Below are 14,287 nucleotides of genomic sequence, written 5' to 3'. Positions count from 1 at the left end.
TTGGGAGGGCTTGCCCAGATCTATCTGTTACTTATACTCTCTATTAAGAAACTTTAATGTCCATGGAGAAGTTATTTAAAGTCTGCGAGCCTCAGTTTCCCCATATGTAATATGGGAAGGATACCTGATTTTCCTATTCCACAGGAAGGTAGAAAAAATTAAATTAAGGCAGCTGATGAAAGGGTTTTGAAAGCAAAAATAATAGTATGATACTGTCCGGAATTTGTTAAATTATTCTTCCTAGTAGTTGCGGATCTTTTTCTGTACCTTAGAAAACCATGCTATGTAAAAAGAGATGATTCTAATCTTTAAATAGAGCAACTCAGAGGTCGGGGGCCAAGACAGAAAGGGGCCCTTTGTTCACAGATGCACTCTCACTTCCGAGAAAGCAAGCGTGGGAGAGGCAGGTGGTCCTCCCGATGTCCCTGTGCCCCATGGTGTCAAGTTGGGTTACGATGGCCCCTGGTGACCCAGCACAGCAGGGATGTGGGGGCCAGTGAGTGTGAAGCTGTGATGGGTCATAAGAGGGCTGGGACGTCTCACAGCTTTTACTTACAGCCTAGAGCCTGGGGAAGGCTGGGGAAGGGTTGCCACTCTAGTGGTGAGAGAGGCATGTGTGTGTGTGTGTATGCGTGTATATGTATGTGTGCGTTTGTATGTATATATGTATGACTGTATGTGTGTATGTGCACATCTGTGAGTATATGAATGTGTGTGGAAGTGTGTATAGGTGTTTATGTAACAGTCTGTGTATGAGTGTGGGTGTATGTGTATGGGTGTGTTTATGTGTGTACGTGTGTGGATGTGTATGCATAGTGTGTATGTGTGAGTTTGTGTGTGTGTGTGCATGTGCATCTCTGTGTGTATGTGCATGTGTGTTAGGGGCGGGCACACAGACCTGTTGGTAAATGAGACACAAAATACCTACAAAATACAAAATATGAGACAGGAAATACAAGCCCCAGTTATTCATTTTTCAGCGCAACAGACATAAGATTACCATGTGAAATTGCTATGAAAGTTTCCGAAAGCTTCCGTCAATTCGTAGCGAGCAGGTAGCAGAGGAGTGCAGGTCCCTGGAGCCTGCTTGTGCAACACTGAGCTAGTCCAAGGGGGAAGAATGGGGTGCATTGCTCTTAGCTGCAAACCAGCCTGGAACCCCTCCAGCCTGCTTGAGCAGAGACTTGTTAAGAGGTAGCAGCAGGTGGCATAGATTAGGAGCCGGAGTAGTAGGCTAAGGCTGCACTTCCAGGGACACACTGCCTCTGCCACCACCCGTGCCACGAAAATGGGAGCCCAGGACCCTGAATCTCTAGCAGTCCGTTTCTGAATCAGTTACCTTGGTTGTGTGCCTCTGGTTGATGGAAACTAACTTTTAGCCCTGCTGGGTGACAGCCTCACATCGGGACATGTGACAGCTTTGTTGAAAGTAGCTTTGGAAACGCCCACCACGTGGGGCCACTCACTGTAGTGTAAACGGTCATGCATCACTGAGCGACAGGGATACGTTCTGAGAAATGCGTTGTTAGGCGATTTCATCACTGTGGGAATGTTACAGAGTGTGCCTACGCAAACCTAGATGGCAGAGCCCACTCCACACCTAGGCCAGATGGCAGAGCCTGTTGTTTCTAGGATGCATGCCTGTACAGTAGGTTACTGTACTGAATACTGTAGGCAGTTGTAACAATGGTGAGTATTTGTGTATTCAAACATAGAAAAGGTACAGTAAAAACAATGGTGTTATGGTCTGCGGCTGGCTGAAATGTTATGTGGTGCATGACTGTAGGTATAAAGCATGATGGTCATTTGATTTTTCTCTTTTTCTCACCCACAGACTTAAGGCACCTCTTATGCCTTTTGTCTGAGATGTCCTGGGCAGGGTTGGAATGTGTGGTTAAGGCATGGTGGAAACTGCTTTGGGGACAGATGATGGCCTCAGCTTGCCTTGAGGAGTCAGTGGGAAAGATATACGTGTTTCTTCGTAATAATCTCAGATCTACCCGTCTGGTGGGCCTCTCCTAGAAAAAGCCCCGGCGCTCCTTCTCTCCTGCGGTGTTTCTCAGGAGGGTTGCTTCTTTGTAATGGTGGGGACTCAGGGAAGGGACACAGGCAGAGGGTGACACCACATCAAAAAGGGACCCTTGGCTGGGTGCAGTGGCTCACACCTGTAATCCTAGCACTTTGGGAGGCCAAGGCAGGTGGATCACCTGAGGTCAGGGGTTTGAGACCAGCCTGGCCAACATGGTGAAACCCTGTCTCTAGTAAAAATACAAAAATTAGTCGGGCATGGTGGTGGGTGCCTGTAATCCCAGTTACTCAGTAGGCTGAGGCAGAAGAATCGCTTGAACCCGAGAGGTGGAGGTTGCAATGAGCCAAGATTGCGCCTTTACACTCCAGCCTGGGCGACAGAGTGTGACTCCATCTAAAAATAAATTGAAAAAAAAAAAAACTTGGGCCGTCAGCTTCTTGGAAAGGCTAGTGTGAGGTTGAAGCATTTGCTGGTGCCTCTGTTCAATGTTTTTGTGGTGAGTCTATTGAGAGGAGAGAACCTGAGCAAAGAGGTTATCATTAGTGGATATTACTGCCTTACCTAGGTGGGCACTCCCTTGGGAGGTGGATGGACATTTGCAGCTGAGCCCGGGGGGGAATTGTGCTCACTCCGCCTTCAGAATTCCAAAGGCTGGGCATGCATCTTGGCTTCCTCTAACCCATGTCTTTCTCTAGGTGACCATAGCAGAGTGTCATTAAGTATCTATTCTTTGCTTTTGTTCTCAGGGCAGGAAGATCCCAACAGTTTGCGCCATAAATATAACTTTATCGCGGACGTGGTGGAGAAGATCGCTCCTGCCGTGGTTCATATCGAATTGTTTCGCAAGTAAAGAGAGCCTTCCTATTTCCTATAACCTCCAAAGCTTTCACCGCCACTAGCAAAACATGAGAGCTATTTTTGAGATACATTAAAGTGTCAAAGTGTCACTGAATATCTTCCTACTTTAAGATAAGTGTGTCTTCCTTAGAACATTTTCCCTATTTGGCTATATAAATCTACATTCTTGACCCTTATAAATGTTTAAAGAACCTCGGGCTCTGAAGAGATTCCCTAAGAATATTTTGTAAGTGGAATTTTTTGATGCATGCAAAAAATTGGCAGGATGTTTAGTTTTTAAATGCTAAGCCCGATATATAAAGGAGCGATGGCTAGGTGTGTGTGGCTGTTGCACAACCCATTAATCAATGTGTTGAAGCATTCATTTTAAGGTGCTACGGGCTTAAGTGTGTACTCCTTTGGATTTAGGCTTCCATTTTCTAAACGAGAGGTGCCGGTGGCTAGTGGGTCTGGGTTTATTGTGTCGGAAGATGGACTGATCGTGACAAATGCCCACGTGGTGACCAACAAGCACCGGGTCAAAGTTGAGCTGAAGAACGGTGCTACCTATGAAGCCAAAATCAAGGATGTGGATGAGAAAGCAGACATCGCACTAATCAAAATTGACCACCAGGTAAGTGTGTTCTCGCCTGCAGAGGTGAGTTCTCAGATGCCCTGGAACACCCTTGGCAGAGGCACCAGAGCTCTCTGATTGCAGCTGATTCTCGGGGAGGGCACCGAAGCCAGTCTGAACCAGTCACAGGAGGGCCTTGAGGAGATGCTGCGTATGGCCTGGGGGTGTGGGAGAGGAAGGGGCTCAGGAAAACTTCTGTAAGGAGCCAGATAAAAGTTTTTAAAATAATGTTTTAAATGTTTGTCAAAGAAAGCAACAGATTTATAAAGAAATTAGTAGGTAAGTAGTGAAAATTGAGTCTCCTTCCCATTCCTAATCCTGTGGCAACTCTTGCTCCAGATTTTATTTCTCCTCCACAGATACGTCATGCATTCACAATGAACATAGAAATTACTGGGTTTTAGGCTGAGCCATCCTTAACTTGTCAACAGTTACTTTGAAAACAAACCAGCTCTCCCAAATTGGGGTTTTGTGGGGTTATGAGATGTGTTTCAAAAGAATGTTTCATACTTTAAAGGTCTTGGAAACCTTGAATTAAAACAGAGCTAATGGATTTCTTCTTTCCAGACCTTCGTAGAGCTTTTAGTATGCTAGTGTGCACGTGGCTTGCCTACAAAAGGGTGTTGACTGAACTATTTGCCCAAATTATAATCATTTGAGTATACAACTTTTTTTGGGGGGGGACGGGCAGAACTGAGACATACCAAAATCAATTTGGGAAATGCTGTATTTGAAAATGCTTTCTATTTAAATATTCTCTTTGCAATCATTTTTGCTCTGTTGATTTGCTTAGCAAAGTCTTCATGTCTGGGACAATATCCATTTCTTACTGACTCATCAAAAAACCCCACTCGACACGTCGATGGGAGAGGTTTTGTTTGCTGTGTGGCATGTTCAGTGAAAGCGTGGTTTCCAGTTTCTTCACATCCTTACAATTTTCTAGACTTCAGATGGAGGGAGCAATCAGAGGAAGCTGGAATCCTGCCTCTGGCCAAGGAAAAGACCAGAGGCTGAGCCAGGTGGGGTCTCTTGTCCAGCCCTCTGCTTGCCTCCCTTTACCTGGGTGTGGGATGAGTAATTCCAGACAAGTGTGGAATTAATCTGGCTGTTTGTGCTGTTTGATGGCACGCTGGTTACACCTCCTTCTGGAAACAGCTCTGCGTGTGCTGTTTGGGTGGTAGGATTCCGGGTCTCCTTCTCCATCTTTTTATAGCATCAAGTTGCTGCCCAGCTCAGGCTCCTTTACGGCCAGTCTTCAGAAAACCACCAGCTAACACATTTACAACCCTCCTTCCCTGATGTTCCTGTAGCTTCTCTATGGCTGGGTGGCCAGGCACAGCCGAAGAGGCTCCGGGTAGATAGAGGCTCTGTGCCCGGTGTGTGTAACTGGCTTTGAGTGAGGCTGCAGTTGTGTGTTATTTCTATTAGGTCAGTGTGGAATTTCTAGCGACAACTAATCTTTCAAAGTGTGTTTCTTGGTCACAGGATTATTGGGCCAGCCTCTGCCTTCATTTTTTTTCACCTAATCTGCATAATCGCTGTGTTATCCCCATTTTAGAGAAGAAGAAGCAGGGGCTCAGAGAAGTCTAGTAACCTGTGTGAGGCCACACAGCAAACACCTCATGACCCTGCCCTCCTAAGGCAGCCAGGCTGCTGCTCCCAGTGTGTTCAAGCCCATGGCTGTTGCTGGAGGGATAGAGGCCGGCCCCGTGGTGTGATGGGACAACTTGACCTTAAACAGCCCATGAGAAGGCGGGTGCATCTGGTTTAGGAACAGGCTGCTAGAAAGGTATCCAGGATGTGGTAGTCTCACCGGAAGGAGCCAGTCAGAATAGCACAGCCTGTGGCCACGCGTGGAGCCTGTTCAGCCTCATGGAGCCCTTGGGAGGCAGCCAGCAGCAGGGCATGGGCTGTGTGCAGGCGAGGCTCTGGCCTGGACGCCGCCCCCACTGAGTAACTTCGTGTTTGGAATGCGTGGGCACATACTGTGCAGCTGCTTCTGGCCGGGGGATATTCTTTTCCGATTCTGAGCCAAGGTGGAGACTGTCTCCTCGTGCCATCCCTGGCATGTCCTGGCAAGATGTGAACGATCTCAATAGATGAGCTTTGCAGAGTGTGTCTGACCTGACTCCTGCTGTCCTGGGAGTTTAGCTCTTCAGCCAGCAGCATGCTGTTTGACATGTGTTTCAAGCCCCCCAAGAAAGGGTGCTTCAAATTTAAAATTGAACTGATGTGGCTTTTCAAAATGGAATTGGAAATGAAAGGATATTAAATTGCAGACACCCACACAAAAGACTGGTTTCCACTGACTAAACTGCTTTTTTTTGCTGATAGTAGTTGAAAGTAGGGAGAGTAACAGCATCTCTTCCAGCTCTTTCTCTTTTGTTCCCTTGTTTTGATGATGGGTTATTTCGAGGGAGGCTCTGGCTGGCCTTGCTTTGTGTCATCTTAGGGATAACAAAAAGGATGAAAGAGATCAGGAAAACAGAGAAAGCAGAACAGAACCAGCAGAAACTGTGCTTGAGGAATGAAAATCACCTACACGGCTCCTTGTCCTATGAGACTGTGGCCCAGCCTCCCCCGAAGCCACTTAAGAGTAACCCAGTGAAGCTGGTGGGACTGCCCGCTGCATCCGTGGGCCCAGTGACTAACTTGGTGGCTTATCATCTGGGCCCAGCTCCTCCCCTGGCATCCTGATTTCACTTGGAGGGGCCTCCATTGTCCTTCATAAACATGTTTATTTAATTTTATTTTTATTTTTTGAGACAGAGTTTTACTGTTGCCCAGGCTGGAGTGCAGTGGCGCCATCTCCGCTCACTGCAACCTCCACCTCCAGGGCTCAAGTGATTCTCCTGCCTCAGCCTCCCGGGTGGCTGGGACTACAGGCGTGCACCACCATGCCTGGCTAATTTTTGTATTTTTAGTAGAGACGGGGTTTTTGCCATGTTGCCCAGGCTGGTCTCAAACTCCTGACCTCAGGTGATCCACCTGCCTCAGCCTCCCAAATTGCTGGGATTACAGGTGTGAGCCACTGCGTGGCTGTAAACGTGATATTCTTGAGACTTTCAGTGAAATAAAAATTACCATTGTCCACTTGCCACCCACCTACCCCTTTTTCTGGCAGCAGCAGCCAGCATTTCACATCTCCGTCACTGGACAGCGTAGGTAGGACCATCGGTCATGGTGTCCTACCCTCTGTGGCCAAGGAGTGGACACATGACCAAGTTAGGGCAAGCAGAGGCTCCCCTTGGAATCGCAAAGTGAAGCTGGATGCCACCCACAGAGACCAACATGGTGAAGCTGCTGTAGCCCCTGCTCTTGAGCCCCCAGCACTGCCTGAGTTCTTGCACTTTCTGAGTCCAGTTTAATATCTGCTTTTCCTCCCATTCTTGGAGCTCCCCTCACATCTCCAGTGGCTTGAAGTTGCCAGAGATGTTTCTGGGCTTGTGACCAAATGACTTCTTTTCTGCTTCTCACTGCTGAGCAGACACGTGTGCGCTCACTTTTCCTGCTGAGTCTTGGGACCCGGAAGAGCTTTTGGGAGACACTCACGCACCAGCCCCCTCTTGCCTGCCCTGCTGTCTCCCTCCAAGCAGGAGGGGAGAAGGTGTCCACCCGTAGCCCCGGCCGGGCATCCGTTTCTATGCTTCTGCCCAAATCTGAAACTCCCCTTTCCTTGGGACCCACGACTGGGGCCAGCCTGCCTGGGGAGGGAATCCCAGCTGCAGAAAGTCGGGACAGTGTGCGTGTAAACATGTTAATAGAAAGCAGCTTTGAGGGCAAACTAGTTCAGCTTCAGTTACAAACTCTTTCCAAATGTGTTTAACATGAGCCACTGGCTGTGTGCAGCATATGTCAAGCTTTCATCCAATGGTGGCATTTTGTCCCTGTGGGATTTTTTTTCTGAGCAGTTTGGGGGCAGGGGTGGGGACAGGGAGAGAGAAAAGTAAAAAGAGAGCAGTTTGGTTTCTTCAGGCTGGAGTACAAGGCAGAGGTAATGGGATGTATTGAAGAAGGTAGGAGGGAAAGTTACTTTAGCTACAGCTATTTGTCCAGCTGTGCTGATTAAGAAACTTGGAGAAAAGCATTTTTGGAATCATGTCCTTCCCATTTTATATACAGCCTTTGCAGATTTCCTGCTGTTCTGAGAGAGATCTGAACTCCTTACCAGGACCTTGAGGGCCCCACCTGATTGGGCACCCCTCCCTCTCTCTGACCCTCCTCCCCTTCCTCTCCTCCCTCCTTTCTCCACCCCCACCTGCTCTGCTCAGACACCCCTTCCTTGGTTGCTTCCCACAGGCCAGGGCTGTCCCCTGGGGCCTTGGCTGTTCCCCTCCCAGGAGCGCCCCTCTCCAGCTCCTCATGCAGCCAACCTTCCCGTCCTTCAGGCCTCTGATTAAATTCTGCCTTAGACATCTCTCCCCACCCCGCTGTGTGAGGTAGCTCCTCATGCCCCAGTCCCCTCAACCCCACTGCCTCATTTTGGGGACACATCACCCCAGGGACAACTGCATTGCACTCTTGGTTTTTCCCTCCTTGTCTATTTATCACAATTTAGGGTCGCCTCACTCGTTTGCCAAATGAAGTTCATCTCTGCAGCTGGACTGCAGGGTTGGGGGCACATCCGGCTGGTTGGCCCTCAGGTAGGAGGTGCTTGGCAACCTTGTTCCAAGTAGGACGTTCACAGCTGTCTGCCCCGGAGGAAGCAAGGGCATCTGCCACATGGATGGAATTGAGGGGAAGGCACCCGGGGCTCCCGCATCGAGCTCCCTTCCTATATTCAATGAGGAAATGACCCTGCAGCAGGCTGGCTGCAGACGCCCCTGCCTCGCCGCTTTGCCTGCCTGGAGTTTGATGGACGTGTGGTCCTGTCAGGGCTACGGCAGGTCTGTGGTCTTTGGTAACGGAAAGTGCTGGTGAAACAGTGAGCTTTCCTGTGGGTGCTTTTCCCTGACGCCAATAACCAGGTAAATATTTGAAAACGGCCTTGTTGAGGCTTGTGAGGTGGTTTTCCTCCGTCCCCTGTAGGCCTGCGCCACCCCCCCAGCCCCCCGGCCACCTTCGGGCCAGATGGCGCCCACAGACCTGTTTGAAGTGTCCAGAGAGGGAGCCCTCTGGGCGCTGGGGCCACTGTGTCTGCAGAGGGTCCTCTTAACTGCTGAGCTGGCTGGTGCAGCGAGAAGGAAGGCCGACACCCCTGATCCTCATCAAGTTCAGAGGGGGGTCACTGCGGGTGAGGGGCCTGGGGCCTTTTACATGTCCCAGGAGCTGCTGAGCAGGCCACTCTTCTCCAGGCCACCAGAACTTGGCCCTGCACACGGCGAATCTTCCCTGACTCAGCTGAGTGAGGGGGTTCAGGCAGCCCCCCGGGACGTGGCAGTGGCCCGGGAGTGGAGTGGGGTGGTGCTTGCTGTGACTCATGCCGGTTCTCCTCAGGCAACCTGACGGTCAGACATGCTGAGTCAGTGGCCTGAGCTCGTCCAAAAGCGAATCAGAGAACGCAGGGCCTGGGCTCACCCGCTGCCCTCTCCTGGAGTCATCTGTCACTCATCCTCATGAAGGAAGCGCCTGGGAGCCTGGAATGCACATCGCACTGCCCCAGCTCCCCTCTTGTTTCTGTGTTTTTCCATTTTGGATTCTTTCCCCCCACTCCTTCTGTACTGCGCATTTTGTGGTCTCTTCTTTTTCTCCGAGAACTCTGAGGGCTACCATTGCATTTGCTAATGATGCCACAGACGGTGTTGACGTTATGAGGCTTCTATTACCGTATTGATTTTTACCATTTTTAGGGGGACAGGAATCAATATTTCATGAGGGAATGTGAAGCCAGACAGAGAAGTAGAAGCTGGCTTTTATTTAGTGCCAGGCTTTGTCCAGAGGCGGGTGGGGACGTGGCTCCTAAGCTCTTGATTGCAGCTCCTTCTGGCATGGGAAACGTTTCAGTTCCCCAAACTCTCCGAACTGGATCCCCTGTGTGTTCTCTGGCCCGGATTCAAGAACTTAGTTGATTGTCAAGGAAATTCTTTGGCTATATTTTTCTCTTAATATGGTAATGACTTTTTTCACTCTGGCACTCTCTTTTCAGGGAATTGGGTTAAGACTATTATTTATGGTTCTGACAAGGCAGTTCCCAAGTTGTTGGGACTGGATTTGTTTAGGAATGTCTCCTGTCCTCTTCATTGAGAGAGGAATGCAAATTGCTTCCATTTGACAGTTTATCAAGTGTGTGACAGAGTATTAGAGTCCAGGGTTGGCCAACTACAGCCAGTAGTCCAAAGCTCTATCTGTTGTTGTAAATAAAGTTTTATTGGGACACAGTCATGCTCACTTATTTAGGTAGAGTGTATGGCTGCTTTCACTCTGCACCAGCAGAGTTAAATAGTTGGGATGAAGACCACATGGCCCATGAAGCCAAAAATATTTGCTTCCTGGCCCTTTACAGGAAAAATTTGCCAACCCCAGTGGTAGGCAGTTAATACCTTGTCCTAGAGGAGCTGAAAGTGGCTGGAGGCAGGAATGCTCATAAGGACCCAGTGAAGAGAAGCACTAGGTGGCCGAGGGGAGCAGGAAGAGAAGCTGATTTTGTTTGCCCTTTCTTTTGCCAGAGATTGTGCTTTTTTTGCAGAGATGAAGCTTTGGTCTTGCCACAAGAAGCAGAGGGAGGCCTTATTTTTGTCCATTTCTCTGTGACATTGCTAGAAAGGAGTTTGTCAGAATTCCAAGCTATTTGGCAATTATCCAATTTTGAGATCCTAATGGATCTTTCAAGGTCTAGTTTGTTCATTCTTTCAGTGATTCCTTGTTAATTCCCTGATTTTATAAAAGTGTGTTGAACATCTGTTTTGGCCAAATACTTATTAGGTGCTGAGGATGCAGCAACAGTGGGCAAAGCCATGGGGCTTAAGATCTAGTGTGGGAAACAGGTGAAGTAAAGTAAATATGGCGATAAGTACAGTGCATGAAGCAAACAAGTGAAGGGGTAGAAGGTATCGGGCTGCAAAGACAGTAGATAGTGTAGGCAGGGAATCTTATCTGAGGGGGTGACATCTAAGCTGAGATGGAAAGGACAGTGAGAGCCAGCCAAGGAAACAAGTTGGGTGACAAGAGTTGCAGATGGAGTTGCTTAACTTCCCACTTCTGCTCAGCCTGCAGAACCTGGATCTTGGACTAATTGCAAACTGTCATTTCCTCGTGAGTTTATTAGAACCCTCCAGAACAAGTTTCTGGTTAGCTAGTTTCTCTGTGTGTTGTCTCATTTCTTGTTGGTTCTGGTTCTTTGGGGTTCCTACTCACACTCTGGAAAGCTCCAATGTCTTAAGTAGTCAGTCTCCCAAGAGTCCGAAAGCACAAAGATTCACAATGATACAATCACCTCTCAATCATAGCAGCATTGATGCAGTTCCATAGCTGGTTTCCTAAAGCCATCCAGATCTCTTTCTGTGGCAAGAGAGAAATAAGACCTTCTGGTGAATTGAGGACTAATTATCCTAATAAACATGTGAATTAACAGTTCCTTTGGTTAAACAAAGCACCAGAATCTGATAATGGGAACATGTGACTCATGATATTTCCCTCTTTGCTTTATCTACCAGGCAGCTCACAGAAACCACTGGCCTTCCCTGTGTTCCCATTTTATGTCGTAAATATATATTGAATTAACTTATTATAAAAGGCCCTTTGTCATTGACCATATCAAATTATTCTTATATAGAAGAGGTTATACATGTTTTAAACATTTTAAAATAAATCTGAAAAGAATGCTACATCCTGGGCAACTTCCCTGCATATGGGGCTCAAAGAAGCTCTATGTGGTTATGGGTAATGAGAAGCCAGAGTGCCTTCAGTGCAGTTCAGCAGATGCTGAGAGGCTGCTGTGTGCTGGACTCTGAGCCCACCAAATAGAGTAGGACTGAGCACCTGCCCACCATGACAGCCGGGAGATACAAGCTGTTCCCTTTGCCTCCCTGAGCCCTGAGCTTTGTAGCCTACAGACAGCTGAAAAGCAGGCTGCATCAGTTACCCAGTCAGTTACCCAGACCCAAGTGCCAGGCCTTGGCTAACCCCAGTTATTACCTAATTTTAAGATCCTAATGGATGTTTTAAGACCTGGCTGGTTCATTCTTTCATTTATTTACTTATTCATTGATTTTGTGAATATTTATGGAGCATCTGCCATGGCCACATGCTGTTGTAGCAGCATCAGCCACTCTGAAGTTGGTGGATGAAAGGGGACGGATCAAAGGGGCTGATGTATGGAGGAGACACAAGTTAGACTTGACCAAGACAATATTATTCCTCCTCTGGATGCCACGAATGTATACAGTCATTAGCTGTTGGGCCCCCATGTAGCACTGTTGACATTTTGTGGTTTAAACACCAAAGAGTAAGGGAATATTGGAAATGGCAAACATCTGATATAGAGTGAAGGAGACTAAATGTTTTGGTGGTGTTCGTAAACACCGAGGAGGAAAGTCGTTCCATTTTCTTCATTTGTGCTCTCTCTCTCTCTGTTTTTGCACACTGTCCTCTGTTCTCCTTCTTCTCTTTTTCCTTTTTTCTCCCTTCATCTCCCCATTTATCTGATCTCTCCCACCTGAACCCCTTCTACCCTGCTGCCCTCCCATCCATCCTATCTTCTCTACCCCCCTCCCTAGACAGTGGTAATCACATGTCAGTTGGAGAAACATGACGGCGACTTGGTCCCACCGTTCTTCTCAGTGTGTATATGTCGGTGATCTCAGTGCCCGTCTGGCACATCCCTCCTGCCCTGGCTCTTCTGCTCACTGCAACCATCCTTGACTTTGTGATCACTGATAACCTTCACCTTCTCTAATCTGAATCCCAAGCTTCTCACTCCTGGTCCACCTGCTCCCATCCTGAGGGTTCGGAACCCTGAACAGAAGCTGAGTGGAACCCTGAAAGGAAGGGTTCTGAAGCTGTTGAGAACCCTGAAGGGAAGCTGAATGGAACCCTGAACGGAAGGGTTCTGAAGCTGTTCAGAACCCTGAACAGAAGCTGAAATATCAATGGGTCATTGCTTTACACGGTCCTCTGTGAAAGATTACTGGCCAAACCAGCATCTGGAGAATTCCTGGTCTACCGCCTCCCTGTCTGGAGAAGTTGGAAGAGCCAGCTGCATGGGCATGTGACCCGTCTACTCACAGGGCCTGTGCCCTAAGCTCGCTGTTTTAATTTTATCTTTGAATTTGTATTTTTGTGAATAAAGCCCTATGAGCTAATGGAGCATGCTCAGGGAACTTGGGGCTTTAGCTCAGGCTGGATTCCTCCTACTGCCTCCCCACTCCCTGGTCCCCTGAGACCTCCAGCCCCACATGACCTTCTTCCCTTCCCTGTCTCTATGCAGGGGTCATTGCTACCCTCCATCCCTGGAAGGGGTGTAGGCACAGGGCAGTTCTAGGCTCCAGCCTGGGCACCACGTAACATCTTGGTGGTGCAGGGCTCAGGCTGATGATGCCGTGGTTGTTCTGTGGGCTACTGGGCAGGGTAAAGCCACTCCCACTCTGATCCAGGTACCTAATGCACCCGACACAGAAGCAGCAGTGTCCTTGGGGTCATCCATTATCCATGTGTTGGAGGAGTGAGCCCCTAGGGAAGATGCTTGGCTCGACTTCCCCACCCCCAGCCAGGGCGCAATCTGAGGTCCAGGGGCTGGTGGGCACAAGGCCAAGTCGTGAGGCCTCCGGTGTCTGCGCTCACTGTCCCATAAATAACCACAGTAATAACTAGCAAATCAAAAACACTGTGATAGGTCGAGAGAGACAGCATGCGGAAGAAAGGAAAAAGCTTTCTCTTTTAGTACCTTTAACAGTGCTTTCTGTATGCTTTATGAACAAGGAGCCCATATTTGCATTTTGCACTGGGCTCTGCTAATTTTATAGCTGGTCCTGCCCCTTAGTAGCCCAAGTCAGCAAATCTTTGGTTCATCTGAGTCCACAGTCCACTGACCCGCCCTTTTTCACAGTTCCTCCCCTGCCCATGTGCTCATTTCCCTCCTTACCCAGCTTGGCTCAGTCCCTCAAGCAAGTCTCTGGATGCTGACATCCCCCCTAAACAACCCTTCTGCGGCCTGGTTCGATTTTCCTTAGGAGGTGTGCAAGTTCTATGGCACTGTTTCTTGCTGGTTATGGAGGATGTGCTATTTTGTCCACTGCATATTTTTTAAAGAAAATGAAAGGTTAGCATAACTGTTTCCAGAAGGCACATTGAATCACTCAGTTGAGTCCCAGCCAGTTGCTGCAATGTTAGCCTTTGAAGCAAACTTGAACCAACACAGGACCAGCCTGGAAGTCCCAGCCTCTGGAAATGATGCAGTGGATTCTGCAGATTCAGCAACAAAAATATTTTTGTAACTCAGGAGCGCTTAGTAATTTTCAAATGAGAGAAAGAAGTAATTGACTTGGCTTATTAGGTTGAAAAAGAGTTGCCAACTTTTTCTTTGGTCTTGGTGTTATTGGTTTTTTTATTTTTCTTTTCTCCAAGCTTCAGGGAATCAGATTGAATGAGCACTCAAGTGCTACTAGGCAGAACCCTGAATGGAAGAAAGCTGAAATACTGATGGGTCATTTCTTTTCACAGTCCTCTATGAAAGATTACTGGCCAAGCCAGCATCTGGAGAATTCTAGGAATCCCCCCTCCTCTTGCAGCGGTATAAGTTTGCGGGGATCATCTGACTCCTTTGGGGAGTTGTATGAAAAAAGGGATTTATTAGGGATGCTGTTGCCTGTTTGGATTGTACCCATTTAACTATTGTCTGCTAATGGATTTTT

The 14,287-nt window shown here is 48.2% G+C and overlaps 1 protein-coding gene across 1 annotated transcript in view; it reads left to right on the top strand.

Annotated features, from left to right (window-relative positions):
- Positions 1-14,287, top strand: part of HTRA1 (HtrA serine peptidase 1) — a 53,190-nt gene that overhangs the window by 24,408 nt on the left and 14,495 nt on the right. Inside the window, exons 2-3 of the mRNA XM_032176026.2 lie at positions 2,776-2,875; positions 3,296-3,500. Of these exons, the coding sequence (XP_032031917.2) occupies positions 2,776-2,875; positions 3,296-3,500 (305 nt within the window). The remainder of the gene's footprint in view (positions 1-2,775; positions 2,876-3,295; positions 3,501-14,287) is intronic.

Source organism: Hylobates moloch, unplaced genomic scaffold (genome assembly GCF_009828535.3).
Source record: "Hylobates moloch isolate HMO894 unplaced genomic scaffold, HMol_V3 SCAFFOLD_3, whole genome shotgun sequence".
Taxonomy (NCBI): Eukaryota; Metazoa; Chordata; class Mammalia; order Primates; family Hylobatidae; genus Hylobates; species Hylobates moloch.
Note: the sequence above shows the minus strand (reverse complement) of the source record. Positions and strands in the feature narration are given on the sequence as shown.